Source organism: Odocoileus virginianus, chromosome 12, assembly GCF_023699985.2.
Source record: "Odocoileus virginianus isolate 20LAN1187 ecotype Illinois chromosome 12, Ovbor_1.2, whole genome shotgun sequence".
Taxonomy (NCBI): Eukaryota; Metazoa; Chordata; class Mammalia; order Artiodactyla; family Cervidae; genus Odocoileus; species Odocoileus virginianus.
Genome location: NC_069685.1, coordinates 64317282 through 64332508, shown reverse-complemented (window position 1 = coordinate 64332508; position 15227 = coordinate 64317282). Strand labels below are relative to the sequence as shown.

Below are 15227 nucleotides of genomic sequence, written 5' to 3'. Positions count from 1 at the left end.
CCCACTTGTGGGTATGGTGTTCTTTGTTGGGGAGGGCCTCCCACTAGGGCAGAAGGAACTGCACTGCATAACCAGGGATTTGGTTTCCACCTTCAGATAAGTAGAATCTTCTGAACCCCATCTGTACGATTCATACCAGGAGTAGAAAATACTTGAAGCTGTCAAATGCTGCATTAGATTTGCCTCGGTCAAATCGGGCCAAAAATGGGGGGAAGGCAGGTTAAGATGGAGTTAATGCCCACCCCGACTTGCTGCCCTCGCTATTGTGGGATGTTCTACTGTAACTATGACAGCAGTTAAGAATCCAGGTTACAGAAGCAAATTCACAAATGTCCAGATCATGGCACTACTACATTCTTGTGTTATCTTGGGCACACGACAAATTCATTTGGCAAATACATGGCAGAGCGCCTACTAGTTGCTGGGCATTGCTTTAGGCACTGGGGACAGAATGAACGAACCCTTATTTGAACTTAAAAAGTTCAAAATGCAAATCTCTGCCCTTACAGCCTCGGTTTCCTGGTTTCAGTGGGTAACTTGAAGCGGCTGGCCGGCTGGGACCCGCCTAGACAACCCAAGTACCGCCACCACCTTGTCCCCTTACAGCCCGGCCGCCGCCAGAACCACCGGCCGGCTGTGTCGGGATCCTTCGCGCTCCGCTTCCGGCCTCCGCACAAGACTTCCGGTCGGCCGCTCCTTCCTTCCGCTTCTCTATGGTGCGCAAGCCACAGAGTCCCCGACGCTGGAAGTGGCACGCTCTCCGGGACGCTTCGGGGTGCCGTGTGGTGAGGAGGGGACCAGGGCGGGGTGGGTCCGGGCGCTCTAGAACTGAGGAGTGGACTGCGCGAGGACGTGCCCGGGCTTGGGTCTAACCCTGGTTCTCCGCCGTCATTCCGCGGGGACCCGGGCCGCTCGGCGCCGCGGTCTCAGTTTCCTCCTGTGGAGAATGTTGGCCGCAGCATCGTCAGGCCCCACAGTGCAGCCTCTAGAAAACGCCCGCGAAGGTGGTGGTGATAGCAGCTCATTTTTATTATGCGCTTGTCTGTGCCAGACACTCTTGACTGTGCTATCAAACTCAGAATTTCCCACACACAACGCCTTTAGGGCCCCTTCTCTGTGGAAAATTAACTTATTAATTTTAACTGAGTCCTTTTTTAAATTTAAATTTAGTTTGAAAGAAAAATTTTAATCTTTACCACAAGTAGAACACTTCTTTCGCTGCCCTATGCAGGATGTAATGACAAAGAAAGATTATTGAACATGAAAAAATTGGTGACGTGACTTGATTTCAGGTGTCTAAGGATCTGAGATAGACTTCTTTCCTTAACAAAGGGACTTTGGCATTTGTAGATGTTAAAGGCCAACCAAAGAAATGAGACGTTCTCCGTGAGGCAGTCAGAAGTTTCTAAAGAGAATTGACGGGAGTTCACTTTCTCCATAGGTATTCAACGTTATTTACCACTCGGCTACCATATAAAGCCCAGCTCCCAGATCATCTTCATTTCGGTCCCCAGTGCAGCGCCTCCTGCTTTAATGTCCACGACCACCCTGGAGGTAGGGACTGTTGTTCTCATTTGATCTATGAGGAAACAGATGCAGAGAAAAGTGAAGTGATTTGTCCCAGAACTCATAGTCATGAAATAGAGGAGCTAAGACTCCAACTTAGGGTTTCTGTGACTGGACTCTCTGGAGATCTTGGCTCCCTCATTAAGTGTTGGTGACGGATTCACTGGGATTGGGGGGATAGGGCTTCCCACTTCAGGAGTCTCTGGTGACAGTCAGTAGAGGTAGCAGAGTGAGGATGCTTTGTGATGCTAGAGTCCCATGAAATGTCTGTTCCATTCTTTTAAATTTTCCGGCCAACCAGGGAGTTGAGGGCATCACCAGATGACATGGTAGCAAGACTACAAGACGCAGTAATGTAGTTGTCAAGAGCACTGCTGTGGCACGCGTTGGATCCATGCTTCAGCATGCTAGCTGTGTGATCTTGGGCAAGTCATTCACCTTCCTGACCCTCAGTGTTCTCACCCGTGAATGAGATGCTTGTTTGTATCTGAGAGAATCCTTGTTTTAAAAACCAAATGGGAACATACTCTTACAGTGCTTAGCTGAAGGTCCAGAACACACTGATCAGTTGATAGTATAGGCTTATGTTCCTGGCTGAGGAGTTTGGTCAGTGGGGTGTTGGTGGTGGTGCCTTTAAAGGAGGTGGAGATGAGGAAGACGAGTTCATTTTGAACAGACTGAGGGATGATTCCCGTTTTTTACAGAGCTTTGGAGGGTTGATGGCTTTTCTTGATTTACCGAGAGTATAAGCAGCCAGAACTGCTAGACAGACTTAAGTATTCTGACTCCAGGAAAATCTCCGATTACAACTCCAGAAAAACTCGAAAGCTTTCTCCTCTTAACAGGTCTCTGCTGTTCCCTCCTGACTTTACCAAACAACAATGTCATCAGAATCAAGCAAAAAACGAAAGCCCAAAGTGATCCGAAGTGATGGAGCGCCCGCTGAAGGGAAGCGTACTCGTTCTGACACTGAGCAGGTGAGATCAGCTGGGGCTGCTGTGCTGCTGAGAAATTTGCAACTTGGGACCAAGCACCTGGCTGTGGGTTTGCAGCAGCTGAGGGTCATGGGCACAACCTCCCAGGTGGCCTCTGCTTGACCATGTGCCTGGAATTCCCTTGGCTCTTCAAGACTTAAGTACCCGAGTCAGATTTGGCTGCAGTATCCCAAGAACCAACAAGCCTATATTAGATATGATTAGTGGTTGAACAGAGAATGTATTCTAGTATAGTGTGCATCTCCAGCTCTCCTCATAGTCAAATGAAGACAGTCCATCCGCAACATGCCCCTAAGGCTTTGTAGATGTGGCAGTCCTGGTCTGCTCCTGAGATGGTACCAGAACCATGTCCCCAAAGAACCTCTTTTATGGCCTGAGTGCTCTTGTGGTCAGCAAGGTTCTTCTTTTGCTGTTTCTCTATCCTTGAATCTGTCAAGCTGATTTATGACTTAACTAATTTTTTCTTTTCCATTATGCTTTATTACAGGATGTTAAATATAGTTTCCTGTGCTATACAGTAGCACCTTGTTGTTTTATCCATTCTATGTATAATAGTTTGTATCTGCTAATCCCAATCCATCCTTCGCCGTGGCAACACAAATCTGTTCTTTATGTCTGTGAGTTGTAAGTAAGTTCTTTTGTGTCATATTTTAGATTCCATACATAAGTGATATGGTACTTTCTTTTTCTGATCTACTTCATTGGATATGACAATCTCTAGGTCCATCCTCGCTGCTGATTTACATCCTTTCTTAAGCTAGGTACTGTTCCATTGTGTGTGAGTATATATGTGCGTGTGTCTATGTATGCATGCGTGCTTGCTTAGTCATGGCCAACTCTTTGCAACCATAGACTATATCCCACCAGGCTACTCTGTCCGTGGGATTCTCCAGGCAGAAATACTGGAGTGGGTAGCCATTCCCTCTCCAGGAGATCTTCCCAGGTCTCCTGTATTGGAGGGAGATTCTTTACCATCTGAGCCACCAGGGAAGCCAGTGTATATGTGTATGTATGTGTATGTGTGTGTGTGTGTATAAACACACACCACATCTTCTTTATCCATTCATCTGTTGATGGACTCTTAACGTTCCTTCTGTGTCTTGACTATTGTAAATAGTGCTGCTGTGAACATTGAAGTGCATGTATCTTTTCTAGTTAAGAGTTTTGTTCAGATACATGCCCATACATAGGATTGGTGGATCATGTGACAACTCTATTTTTAGTTTTTTGAGGAACCTCCATACTGTTTTCCATAGTGGCTGCACCAGATTACATTCCCATCAACAGTATAGGAGGATTCCCTTTTCTCCACACTCCAGCATTTCTTATTTGTAGACTTTTTAAGGATGTCTGTTACGACCAGTGTGAGGTCATACCTCATTGTAGTTTTCAGGTGCATTTCTCTAATAATTAACAGTGTTGAACATCTTTTCATGTGCCTGTTGACCATATGTATGTCTTCTTTGGAGAAATGTCTGTGCAAGTCTTCTGCCCATTTTTTGATTGGGTCTTTTGTTGTTGTTACTGAGTTGTATGAGTTAATATATATTTTGGAAATTAAGCCTTTGATGATTTCATTGTTTGCAAATATTTTCTCCCAGTCCGTAGGTTATGTGACTTAACTATATTGATTGATTGTGGGGTTTTTTTTTAACTAGAGTAAAACGTACCAGCTTCAGTTTAAATAGAAGATGACGCTTTCTTCAGATTTAGGAAATTAAAATTAATTAAGAACTTTATCGTTTGGGAGGCATTTATTCCAATTCACTGTTTGTTTTTTTTAATAATTAAATCGCAGTCTACTTGATATATAACATATCAATTTCAAGTGTACAATATAATGGTATTTCTATATTTTGTGAAATGATTACCAAAATGTCTAGTTTATATCTGTCATGTTACATAGTTACAGAATTTTTTTTTTCTTATGATGAGAACTTTTAAGATCTACTGTCAGCAACTTTCAAACAGGTGCAGTATTTTTAACTGTAACTGACTCTCTCTGAAAGAGATGTGTTTGTTTATTCCAAAGGCTGGGAGACCAGTTAGGATATTTTAGTTTCTGCTAAAGCTTGATTCAAGCATCTAAACACGCATCAGAAGGAATTTGGTTAAATGAATTCTGGTTCATCTATGTATAGCCATTTTAATGGAGATCTGTGTTTATTGTGATGGGAAATTGCACTAAATAGCATGAACAGTATGATCCCATTTTATTTTATTTTGATGCATTTATCCACAGTATTAACAATGAGTTATTTCAGGCTGGGAGGTGAGATTATAGGCAATTATTCATTTTGGTTTTGATACTTTTCACTGTTTTCTGAATCTTTCAACACCAAGCATGCATTACTTTACAATCAGAAAGAGGAAAAGAAGAAACAAAAGCATTTGATTTGAGGACCAGATTCTATAGAGACCTGATTTGGGGGCGCTTCATAATCACTGATCTCAGCCAAGTGTCCCTTGTTCCACCGGAGAGACTTGTAATCCCAGCACCACGAGGCCTGACCCTTGCCTCCACAGGAAGGTAAATGCTACAGTGAGGAGGCTGAGGTGGACCTGCGGGACCCTGGCAGAGACTACGAGCTGTACAAGTACACGTGCCAGGAGCTGCAGAGGCTCATGGCCGAGATTCAGGACCTGAAGAGCAGGGGCGGCAAGGACGCGGTAAGGAGTGGGCGTGGGCGGACACGGGCTGCATGGATGGGTCTGTTGCACACCTGTCACGGCCCTTCCTGATTGTGGTCTTATGTCCTGCCATCATTAGGGGATTAGACCCTGAGGGCTCTAGAGATCTGCCTATTAGTTTATTGTAACATCACCACACAGCACCAACGACGGTCATGAAAGTACAGGATTAATTTTTTTTCCGTAACTGTAATTTGATAATCCATTGAAACAATATTTATTAAGTGCTGGGCATTTTGCTAGGTGTGGAGAAAGTGAATAGTACTGTCAGTCACCCTTGCAGATATAAGACTAGATATGTATAAGTAAGACACAGAGACCAAAAATTAAATTGTTCATATTAAATTTAAAAAGAAAGGTTTCAGGGCAGAGAAACAAAACAGTGTGACTGAAAACTCTATGGATAAGTTCAAAACAATCCATATTTTTTCAGGAATCTCACTTATTTCTGCTTATCTTGGCCAATATTGTTAAGATTATTACAGTGTATCTGTTTGACTATAGTCAAGTTTTACAGCTACAGTTCTGCGTTTTTGTTCACGTTAATTCTGTAGCATTTATAGTGGTCAAGTTATATGGCGTGAAATGGCACTGTCTGGATCTCTGTGTGTGTTATGTAGAGACAGCTTTGGTTTGTGCATTGGCTCCATTTGCTCCATCTTTGTTTCCTGTTACTTTGGTCCAAGCAAAAAAAATTTTTTTTTTTTTTTGCCTGGGAACCATGAGCATTCCCCTTATACAGTCATTCTTCCATCTCCCCCTGACACTGCTCATGGTTCTGAGCTCCTTCCAGTGTCTGTTTTTAACCCTAGATGAGGATGGGTCAGCAGTGAGGGGCTGAAGGAAGCTGAGCCAGCTCTATTTGTCAAGGTCTTTATCAGTTTTCTCGGCCAGCAGGCGGTTGAGATAGAAGATCGGAGGATCCAGAGCTGTGTGCATTTTATGACTCTGAAGAAGCTCAACCGATTAGCCCACATCAGGTTGAAGAAAGGAAGAGATCAGACCCATGAGGTAGGCACTGAGAGATTTAACCCTCCTCCTTCCTCCCTCTCACCCTCTCCCTAACCCCCTTTCCCTTTTGCTGAGTTTGCGGCTTGCTGTGCTTTGCCCTGCCCCGCCGTGCCATGTCCCACTCACCTCTGACCTCGTCCTCCTTGCAGGCCAAGCAGAAAGTGGACGCCTATCACCTGCAGCTCCAGAACCTGTTGTATGAGGTGATGCACCTGCAGAAGGAGATCACCAAGTGTCTGGAGTTTAAGTGAGTTTTGAAGCATAGGGCTTTGGCATGGTGATCTGCTGGTAACTGCCTTTTCCTCCATAGCTCAGTGTGAGCCAGTTTCTTTAAAAAGGAGTCAGATGTGCTTGGAGACTGCAGGATCTGGGGAAAGGATGAATAAATCACTTTTGAATGGGAAAATCGGAAGAAGCAGTTCCAGGCTGCACAAAGAACCTCAGAAGCCTGTCTGACCCTTTTGAGTTTTCAGCTCTGACCCTGGTGAAAAGCAGTTGTCTCTCCCCAGCAGGGAGAGTCTTCGCATTATCAGTTTGATTCCTGAGTGCCTGTATGTGAGCAGCTCACTTCCAGTTACATCTTTTTAACCTTTTGGCCCAGTCCTTCCCTCTGAAATTCCAGCAGTTCATTTTTGCAAATGGATTTCATTCTTTGGAACCTGAACCCCTTATTGCCTAGCTGCCTTTAGGTGAACAAACCACAGTTTGTCAGTGTCCTTCTTAAACTGTGATGCCTTTTGGCAAGTCCAAGGTGAAAGATCAGAAAGAGGAAGGAATAGACAGAATAAGAGAGGGGAGCATGTTCTTGCATGGTCAGACCTATTTGTGTAAACTGAAAGGAGTCAGGTTTTATTTGTAATAAACTTGAGATGAGGGAGACCATGTTAGACATTGTTGTTGTTCAGTCGCTAAGTTGTGTCTGACTCTGCAAACCTTTGGACTGCAGCACGCCAAGCTTCCCTGTCCTTCACTATCTGTCCGAGTTTGCTCAAACTCATTTCCATTGAGTCAGTGATGTCATCCAGCTATCTCACGTTAGACATTGGGTCTAGTGTGTGCTGATTTTTGAGAGGTATCTTTATCTGCTCCACAAATTCATCACATAATTATGCTGAAATACAGAAGTGAAATCCACATCAGGTAACTGAGTTAATAGTGTAAGGTTGTCAGTATCCTGGTTTTGACTATCATGATTACATAAGATATTATCATTGAGGGAACCTGGAAGAAGGGTACATGGGGGAAATAAACTCTTAGTTTAAGATTCAGAGGAAGTTTTAAAAATAATACTATTTAAAAATAAGACAGGTATAAAAACACCAAAGGTATGATGCTCCACCTGTTACTGTTGTTCAGATGAAAGCCAACAAATGCAAAATACAGCAGAATACAATCCTGTGGCAAAGCAGTGGCCGTATGGAAGGACCAGGGACTCTGGACAGCCTGGGTTCAGCTCCCAGCTCTGCTGCTCCTTAGCTGTGTGGCCTTGGGCAAACTGCTTACTGATGGTAGCCTCCATTTCATTTGAAAAATGGAAGTAACAATCCGTATCTCAGTTATTGTAAGAATTAAATGAGATAAGGATGGTATTTCTAGTAGTCATGCATGGATGTGAGAGTTGGACTATAAAGAAAGCTGAGCACTGAAGAATTGATGCCTTTGAACTGTAGTGTTGGAGAAAAGTCTTGAGAGTCCCTTGGACTGCAAGGAGATCAAACCAGTACATCCTAAGGGAAGTCAGTCCTGAATATTCATTGGAACGATGCTGAAGCTGAAATTTCAAGACTTTGGCCACCTGATGCAAAGAACTGACTCCTTGGAAAAGATACTGATGCTGGGAAAGATTGAAGGCAGGAGGAGAAGGGGACGACAGAGGATGAGATAGTTGGATGGCACCACCGACTCAATGGACATGAGTATGAGCAAGCTCCGGTAGTTGGTGATGGAAAAGGAAGCCTGGTGTGCTTCAGTCCATGGGGTGGCAAAGAGTCGGACACAACTGAGAGACTGAACTGAACTGAAGGATGGTATACAATGGGTATGTAATACGTGGCAGCTCCTGTTATTACTGCTATACAACCTGAGTGCTCCTGTGTTCATGTAGCAAAAAGGATTGGGTTTCTTTTATACACCTGTGCCACTATACATGTAATAGTTAAAGCCTCTAGATCTTTTCACATCAGTCCTGCCATGTTGAATCTTCCTCATGTTAAGCTTAGTTAATATTTTAAACTTAAATGTAGACTCTTATGTTTATTCTTGCTAACTTGCGTTTCTTGGTTTGAACCTGACATTCTAGGCCTAGACCATGATGGGTTTTTTTTTAAAGTTTATTATGACCATGAACACATTGTTTGATAAGTAATTTTCATTTTATTTATTTAATTATGGTTGTGCTGGGTCTTTGTTGCTGCACAGGCTTTTCTCTAGTTGCCGCAAGTGGAGGCTACTCTGTAGTTGCAGTAGGCAGGCTTCTCATTGTGGTGGCTTTTGTTGCTGAGCATGGGTTCTGGGGTGCCCAGACTCGGTAATTCTAGCTCACTGGCTCTAGAGAGCAAGGGCTTAGTTGCCCCACGGCCTGTGGGATCTTCCCAAATCAGGGATTGCACCCATGTCTCCTACGTTGGCAGGTGGATTCTTTACCCCTGAGCCACCAGGGAAGCCCAACTATGATGTTTTTATTTGATTTTTTAATCTATCAGCTCTCTTGCAGAGCTTGGAGAGGTCTGTACGTTTCATAAGCCTGATTTCTAGGTCTTTAGTTAAATCATGGGTATAAAGCTTGGGCACCGTGGGTAAGGATCCTGTGGCATGTCACCAACTACGTCTCTTCACACTGAAATACCTGGTAATGAGCATCTGTTGAGAAGCCTGGATTCCAGGCTCCTCAGGGGCTGTAGACCAGGCCACAGTGCACATACCTGGGGGAAACTGGGGGCCCGCTTGAGCCAGTGTGTTTCTGAGAACAGCAGCTTGACATTGAGTTTCTGACTACAGGTCAAAGCACGAAGAAATCGATCTGGTCAGCTTAGAGGAGTTTTATAAGGAGGCTCCTCCAGATATCAGCAAGGCGGAAGTCACCATGGGAGACCCTCACCAGCAAACCCTTGCACGCCTGGACTGGGAGCTGGAGCAGCGGAAAAGGTAGCGTTTCCTCCTTCCAGACCTGTTCACCTGTACAGACACGAGCCTGCATTCACCAGGGCCAGTGCTTTATCCTGTCCCAGGGTCAGTAGCAAAGCACAGTGGGACCAGCAGAATGGCCTCTGAGACCAAATTGCGTTTTGTGATTAAGTCACATTTAGCAGTTCACACTTGGCCAGCTGTACCGTAAGTGAGATTGGAATTGCTTAAGGCTGTTACAAGAAAGTTGGGGTAACCTTTCCTTCAAAATATTAATGCCTAAGACTTAAATACCTTTTGTACTATAAATTTAATTTTTTTTCCTTTTCCCCCACCCATAAGCATATTCATATGGTATTGCAAAGCTTTGCAAACATTGTTTCAGAAGGCTGTACAGCATTCTGTTGTAAATTGTCACATAATTGTTTCTGTAGTGGATTGGACTTTTAAGTTGTTTGCATTTTTTTGCCATTGTAAATAATGCATTGAGGCACCCCTTTACATATAAAACTTTTTGTACTAATAAAGAGCTTTTCTTTATTAACTGTAAATAGAATGTCTATACTATGTAATTTAATCTAGATTTTTCTTAGCATATGGTGTATGTATATCCGTTTTTCATCCCAGATGTTTTATAGTTGTATCCCTTCCATCATGGTGACTTTTTCCTCTTTCCATGTGTACAGGAGTTCTGGGGCTTTTGGGTGGCACATTTGCTTCGTTTTCTGTCAGAAAAGGTGGTGTTTTTAATCCCTTGCATTTTTCTGTTGTTGAGTGTATTTTGTGCCTTTGGTCTACATTATGAAATTATTAAGTACAGAGTCTGGGTCTTAGGGAATTGGTTTCAGCTTTTTAGCACATGGGGATGGCCCATCACACCCCTGTCCAGTATGCAGCCTGCCCTTGGCCAAGCCACGAGAGTTCCATTCCTGTGGCTCTGATCTGGAATCCATGCCCCTCAGGCCAGTCTGTGGGCCGCGTTTGGGTCCTGTAGCTGCTGGGTCCGTATGTTTGTGAAAGTTCTGGGTCTAGCCTCTGAGGTGGAAAACGGAGCAGGAGGTGACACGGATATTCCCTAGTGGTTATGAGCACAGCCTCTGGAGCAGACCGGCCTGGATTCAGAGCCCAGCTCTGCGCCTGCTCTTAGCTGGACGACCTTGGGCAAGTTACCCACCTCCCTGAGCCTTGGTTTCCTCCTTCAGGGATAAGAAAAGTCCCCATCTTACAGCATTTTTATAAAGGATTAAATGCCATGATGATTATGAAGAGTTCTCCAAAATGCCTGGCACATAGTAAATGCTAGGTAATCATTAGCAGTTCATCATGACTGCTGTCATTGGGTAAAGTCTGGCGGTGAACAGGTGTGTTGGGGTGTCCCTGGGGGCATCCCAGGACAGTGCTCTGTCCTCCCTCCACAGGCTGGCGGAGAAGTACCGAGAGTGCCTGTCCAACAAGGAGAAGATCCTCAAGGAGATTGAGGTGAAGAAGGAGTACCTGAGCAGCCTCCAGCCTCGTCTCAACAGCATCATGCAGGTGAGAGGCTCCCCACAGCCCGCCACCTCCTTGGCTCTTACTGGGCCTTCACCACCCAATGGCCTCAGGCCACCAGCAGCCATAGCGCCTGTGGGTTTGTTTTGTCAGTCTTTGAGCCTAGAGCAGAGTGCAAGGATGGTCCCATCTGCAGGCCCACAGCTGGCATGGTAAGGTTGTGTCCTTTGTGGAGGAAATGCGGGCAGGATGGGCTCAGGAACGCATATTCACATTTACCTGGGTGTTTTCACCCAGCGCCTCTTCTGGGTAAAACACTTTCATAGACTGTAAGTGGAGTTTACCCTCGCATGACCTCCCCCAGCCTGCAGTCTGCGAGGACCTAAGCTTGTGGATGCTAGATCCCCTGACTGCACCTCAGGGGCCAACTGCTTAGTAGAGCTTTCACTCTGAAAAGAACTTCACTAGTACTGGAAGCCATCAGGTACCTCGGGAGGGGAAGTCCCCACTTCTTACCTGTAAAAGGCAACGTCTTTCTGTATGGGTGACCTTATTTTTGTGAAGCGAGATTTGATCTAAATTTTCATAGTTTTATAAAGCAGGGTATATGGCTAGTATGGAGGAACTTTGTAAAAGGCCCCTAGAGAAATTAAAAATTCACTTTTGTAGGGTTTGGCAAGATCTGTGTTTCCTCTCTCCAATTCTAGGTATAGAATTGACAGATACTCATATAGGACAGAAGTTAGAAACTTAAAGTTTTGGTTGTACTTAAATTTTTCCTGTTAACTGGAAGCACTCCAAATGCTCCTGAGTAGGGTACAGGGTAAATAAATTCTTGTATGGTTCAGTCTTAACAGTTGTGATGGAAGTGTAGAACAGCCTATTACTGACAGAGTAACTGGACAGAAAGCTCTATTAAGTTATTAAACAAAAAAATGCAAATTGTAGAACATGTAGTATAACCTCATGTGTACACGCGCCTTCATTTACAGAGTATCAAATGGATGCGTATGTGTGTTAAGTCATCTGTGTGCTTAGAAAAGTATGTTTTCACACCAAACCATTAATGGTTACTTTTGGTATCTGGGAACTGGAAACTTTTGCCATATTAACTTGAATACAACCTTTTAAAAAAGAAGTACTCATATTACTTTTAAAAAAATAATTTTACATAAAAGCATATAGCTTGTAAATGTACATGCAGGTCAATGAAAATCACTTTGTGTACATTTGTGAACGCATCTGTGTAATCAACACTCAAATAGAGAAGAACATTACCAATTTTCCAGAACATTTTCAGAAATGTTTTCAAGAACATTTCCAATTTTCGTTTTACTTTATTCCCCTCACAGTCTGGGGAGACAGTGATTGCCACTGTGTACACATGGCATATATTGCCATTCATTTAGATCTTTCATTTCTCAGGTGTTTGTATAGAAGTTTACTCACTTGACATTTAGGTACTTGATGTTTCCCTGAAGCTAGGGGAATTGGTATCTTTTTTTTTTTTCTTTCCCTTTTTAAAAAAATTGGAATATAAATGTTTTATAATGTTGTGTCAGTTCCTGCTATACAACGTGAGTCAGCTATACGTATACTTATATCCCCTCCCTCATGAGTCTTCCTCCCCCCATCCCCCCATTACACCCCCCTCAGCCATCACTGAGCTGAGCTCCTTTGGTATCTTTTTTAAAGTTCATTTTCTTATTGTTTGCTGTCGCTGTCACCTTCGTAAGGTTCCTGTGTGAACTGCCTACCAAAGAGACAATCCCTTCTTCCGTTGCTTGCAGGCTTCCCTCCCGGTGCAGGAGTACCTGTTCATGCCCTTCGACCAGGCTCACAAGCAGTACGAGACAGCCAGACACCTGCCGCCTCCCCTCTATGTGCTCTTTGTCCAAGCCACGGCGTACGGGCAGGCCTGTGGTGAGTACGGGGCGGGCAGGGAAGAGGGGCTGTGGGAGCAGCGGCCGAGGCCAGGGAGGCATCTGGAAGCACCGCCTGCCGAGGAAAGCTCCCGGGCCCTGCTCAGAAGCCCTCAGGTGACAGATGCTGCCTCCCCTCTGCACTGCCCAGCATGGCTGCTTTGACCAGCTGGCCTGAGGCTGGACTAACCTGATGGGCACTCCGTGGTGGATGGCTTTGAATCTCTGATGAGCCTGGCTGGTTGGCTGTTGGGTTCAGTGCCCAGGCAGCCTCTCCAGGCTCCCAAGCACTTCCCCCATCAAGGCACGCTTGGCAGGTGGACCGGTGCCTTCCGCTTGCTTGAGGGAGAAGCTCGGTGAACACAGGTCTCAGCCAGCTCTCCCAGGCTTTCACCGCCATGCTCTGGGACAGGCTGCATGTCGACACAGTGAATTACCAGGGGAGAGAAGGTGTCCTCACTAAGCTTGAAGGCAGCCCGTGACTCCAGTAGGATTTGGGGACATTTCTGGCGATCCTACCTCTTGCCCTCCTGCAGCTTTCCCCCGGCACCTAAACTTTTCTCCCCTGCCCCACCCCACTGCCTCAGACACACACTGCATTGGTGCATGCCTGCCTCTCAGCCACGGCATCCACACATTACTGTCTCTCTTCTTGTGTCTTCCCGGTCCTTTTATCCTCTCCCTCCCCTTTGTTCTCCCTCCTGTTTTCATCATCAGCTCATAGGAAATCTTCCCAGCCCCCTAGACAGGGTGAGTAATTTTCTTTTCTTTTGTATTTGAAATCCAGCCTGTTTTCATTCCCATTTTACTGTGGAATTCCAGGAGTAAACCAGTCAAAAGAACATTCTGGCATTTGCCTGTGTTTGGTGGGGGCAGCCAGTTTCTTTGGGATGAGCTGTTATGGTTCATGCAGGGTCGTCGGTGATACGCAGTGGTCAGCCACCTGCGAGTATGTCATCCTTTACACTCTTGGGCAAACTCTTTTAGGCCCCCATGACTACGTGCATCTCTACACCCCTTTGAATGGAGCAAGAAGGGCTGTAGGCTCTCTGACCTCCCAGTACCAGACGCACAGAGTCCCACAGGCCTCGCTTGGTGAGGTGTCAGGCCTGGCACAGGGATCAGGCTGCTTAGCTCTGTGGTAGAGGGGCCAGCCTCAGGTTAGACAGACTTGGTCTTGAATCCTAGTTTTTCTACTTGGCTATTGTATCTAATATCTCTGAGCCTTAATTTTCTCATCTGTAAATGGCTAGAGTAATAGTATTCCTCCTGTATGTTGTTGTGAGGATTCAAAGTGAGTTTTTTTAAGTAATTTTAAAATTAAAGCCATTCAGTCCTCATCAGCCAGCCGGGCAGCTCCCATCTGTCAAATCCCCGTTTCACAGATGCCAAAACTGAGGCTGAGAGCACTGACATAACATCCCAGGTTGTGAGTTTGGGAGTTGGTTGGGTAGAGGCGCAGGCCCGAGAGTAGGCTGCAGGTTCCATCTTCCTCCCCACTGTCCTGCTTCCAGTTAAATGTGACAGTGCCAGGCAGGTGCTGGGTGTTTGGTGGAGCACAGAAGAGGGGAGAGGCGTTCCTAGGATGTGGATACTTACAGGATCCAGATAAGAGCTTTTGTGATAGTTGGCAGAATTGTGCCATGTGGCTCTGGGCCACTGGTTTGGATTTCTGTGCCTTGGTGTAAACCTGAAAAGAGAATTCACACCTAGTGTCAGGTGATGCTTGGCCAGGAATCTGCACTTTGAGTCCTTGTTTTCAGTAGATGATGGAAAAAAGACAGGTTTCCTGCCTTGCTCCTCTGCATCTGGAGAAAGGGCTTTTTGCCTTCCAGCCCCGGTCAGTAAGGAGCTGTGACAGGTGCAGGCAGTGCAGCCCCAGGGCGGGCCTGCTTGTTGGCTGAGCTCCCTCAGCAGCTGTCACAGGCAGCTCTTTCTTGCTCCCAGATAAGATGTTGTCTGTGGCGATCGAAGGCAGCGTGGATGAGGCCAAGGCTCTGTTCAAGCCTCCTGAGGACTCCCAGGGTAAGTGGTGCTCTGGGTCCTCCCCCACATCCTCCTCTGCTGATTCCAGGGGCGCCAGGTCCCCACCCAGGGCCATCCCTGGTCCTGTGGAAGTGAGCCATACTGGTTCTGAGTGGCAGGGAGCTGGGCTTCGGTGTCTTAGTGCTCGGGGTAAACGGGGAAAAGCCCTGCCTCTCACTAGCTCACAGTGCTGGGGAAACTTCAACATTTGGAGCCTCAGTTCACTCACCTGTCAAAGCAAGATAGTGATAGCTCGTGTATTCTAGGATTGTGATGTGGATTAAAGGAGGTTGGGCATGCAGAGCCCTCAGCATCACCCTCAGCACATGGCACTTAATCCTCAGATGGATGAGCTGCTGCTGCTGTTTATGTTACTGTTATTGCTGCCACCACCAGCCAAGGACCT

The 15227-nt window shown here is 45.6% G+C and overlaps 1 protein-coding gene across 7 annotated transcripts in view; it reads left to right on the top strand.

Moving 5' to 3' along the window:
- The first annotated feature begins 6 nt into the window (after positions 1-6).
- Positions 7-15227, top strand: part of THOC5 (THO complex subunit 5) — a 29116-nt gene continuing 13895 nt past the window's right edge. For 2 of the 7 annotated variants that reach the window (XM_020907144.2, XM_020907140.2), the window contains exons 1-11: positions 7-785; positions 1442-1554; positions 2412-2543; positions 5088-5231; positions 6150-6263; positions 6413-6510; positions 9261-9407; positions 10805-10919; positions 12665-12797; positions 13514-13546; positions 14744-14821. In XM_020907144.2, the coding sequence (XP_020762803.1) occupies positions 2448-2543; positions 5088-5231; positions 6150-6263; positions 6413-6510; positions 9261-9407; positions 10805-10919; positions 12665-12797; positions 13514-13546; positions 14744-14821 (958 nt within the window). In that variant the 5' untranslated portion in view covers positions 7-785; positions 1442-1554; positions 2412-2447. Of the gene's footprint in view, positions 786-1441; positions 1555-2411; positions 2544-5087; positions 5232-6146; positions 6264-6412; positions 6511-9260; positions 9408-10804; positions 10920-12664; positions 12798-13513; positions 13547-14743; positions 14822-15227 lie in introns of all 7 variants that reach the window. The other 5 variants (XM_020907143.2, XM_020907136.2, XM_020907139.2 and 2 more) reach the window with 4 other exon arrangements.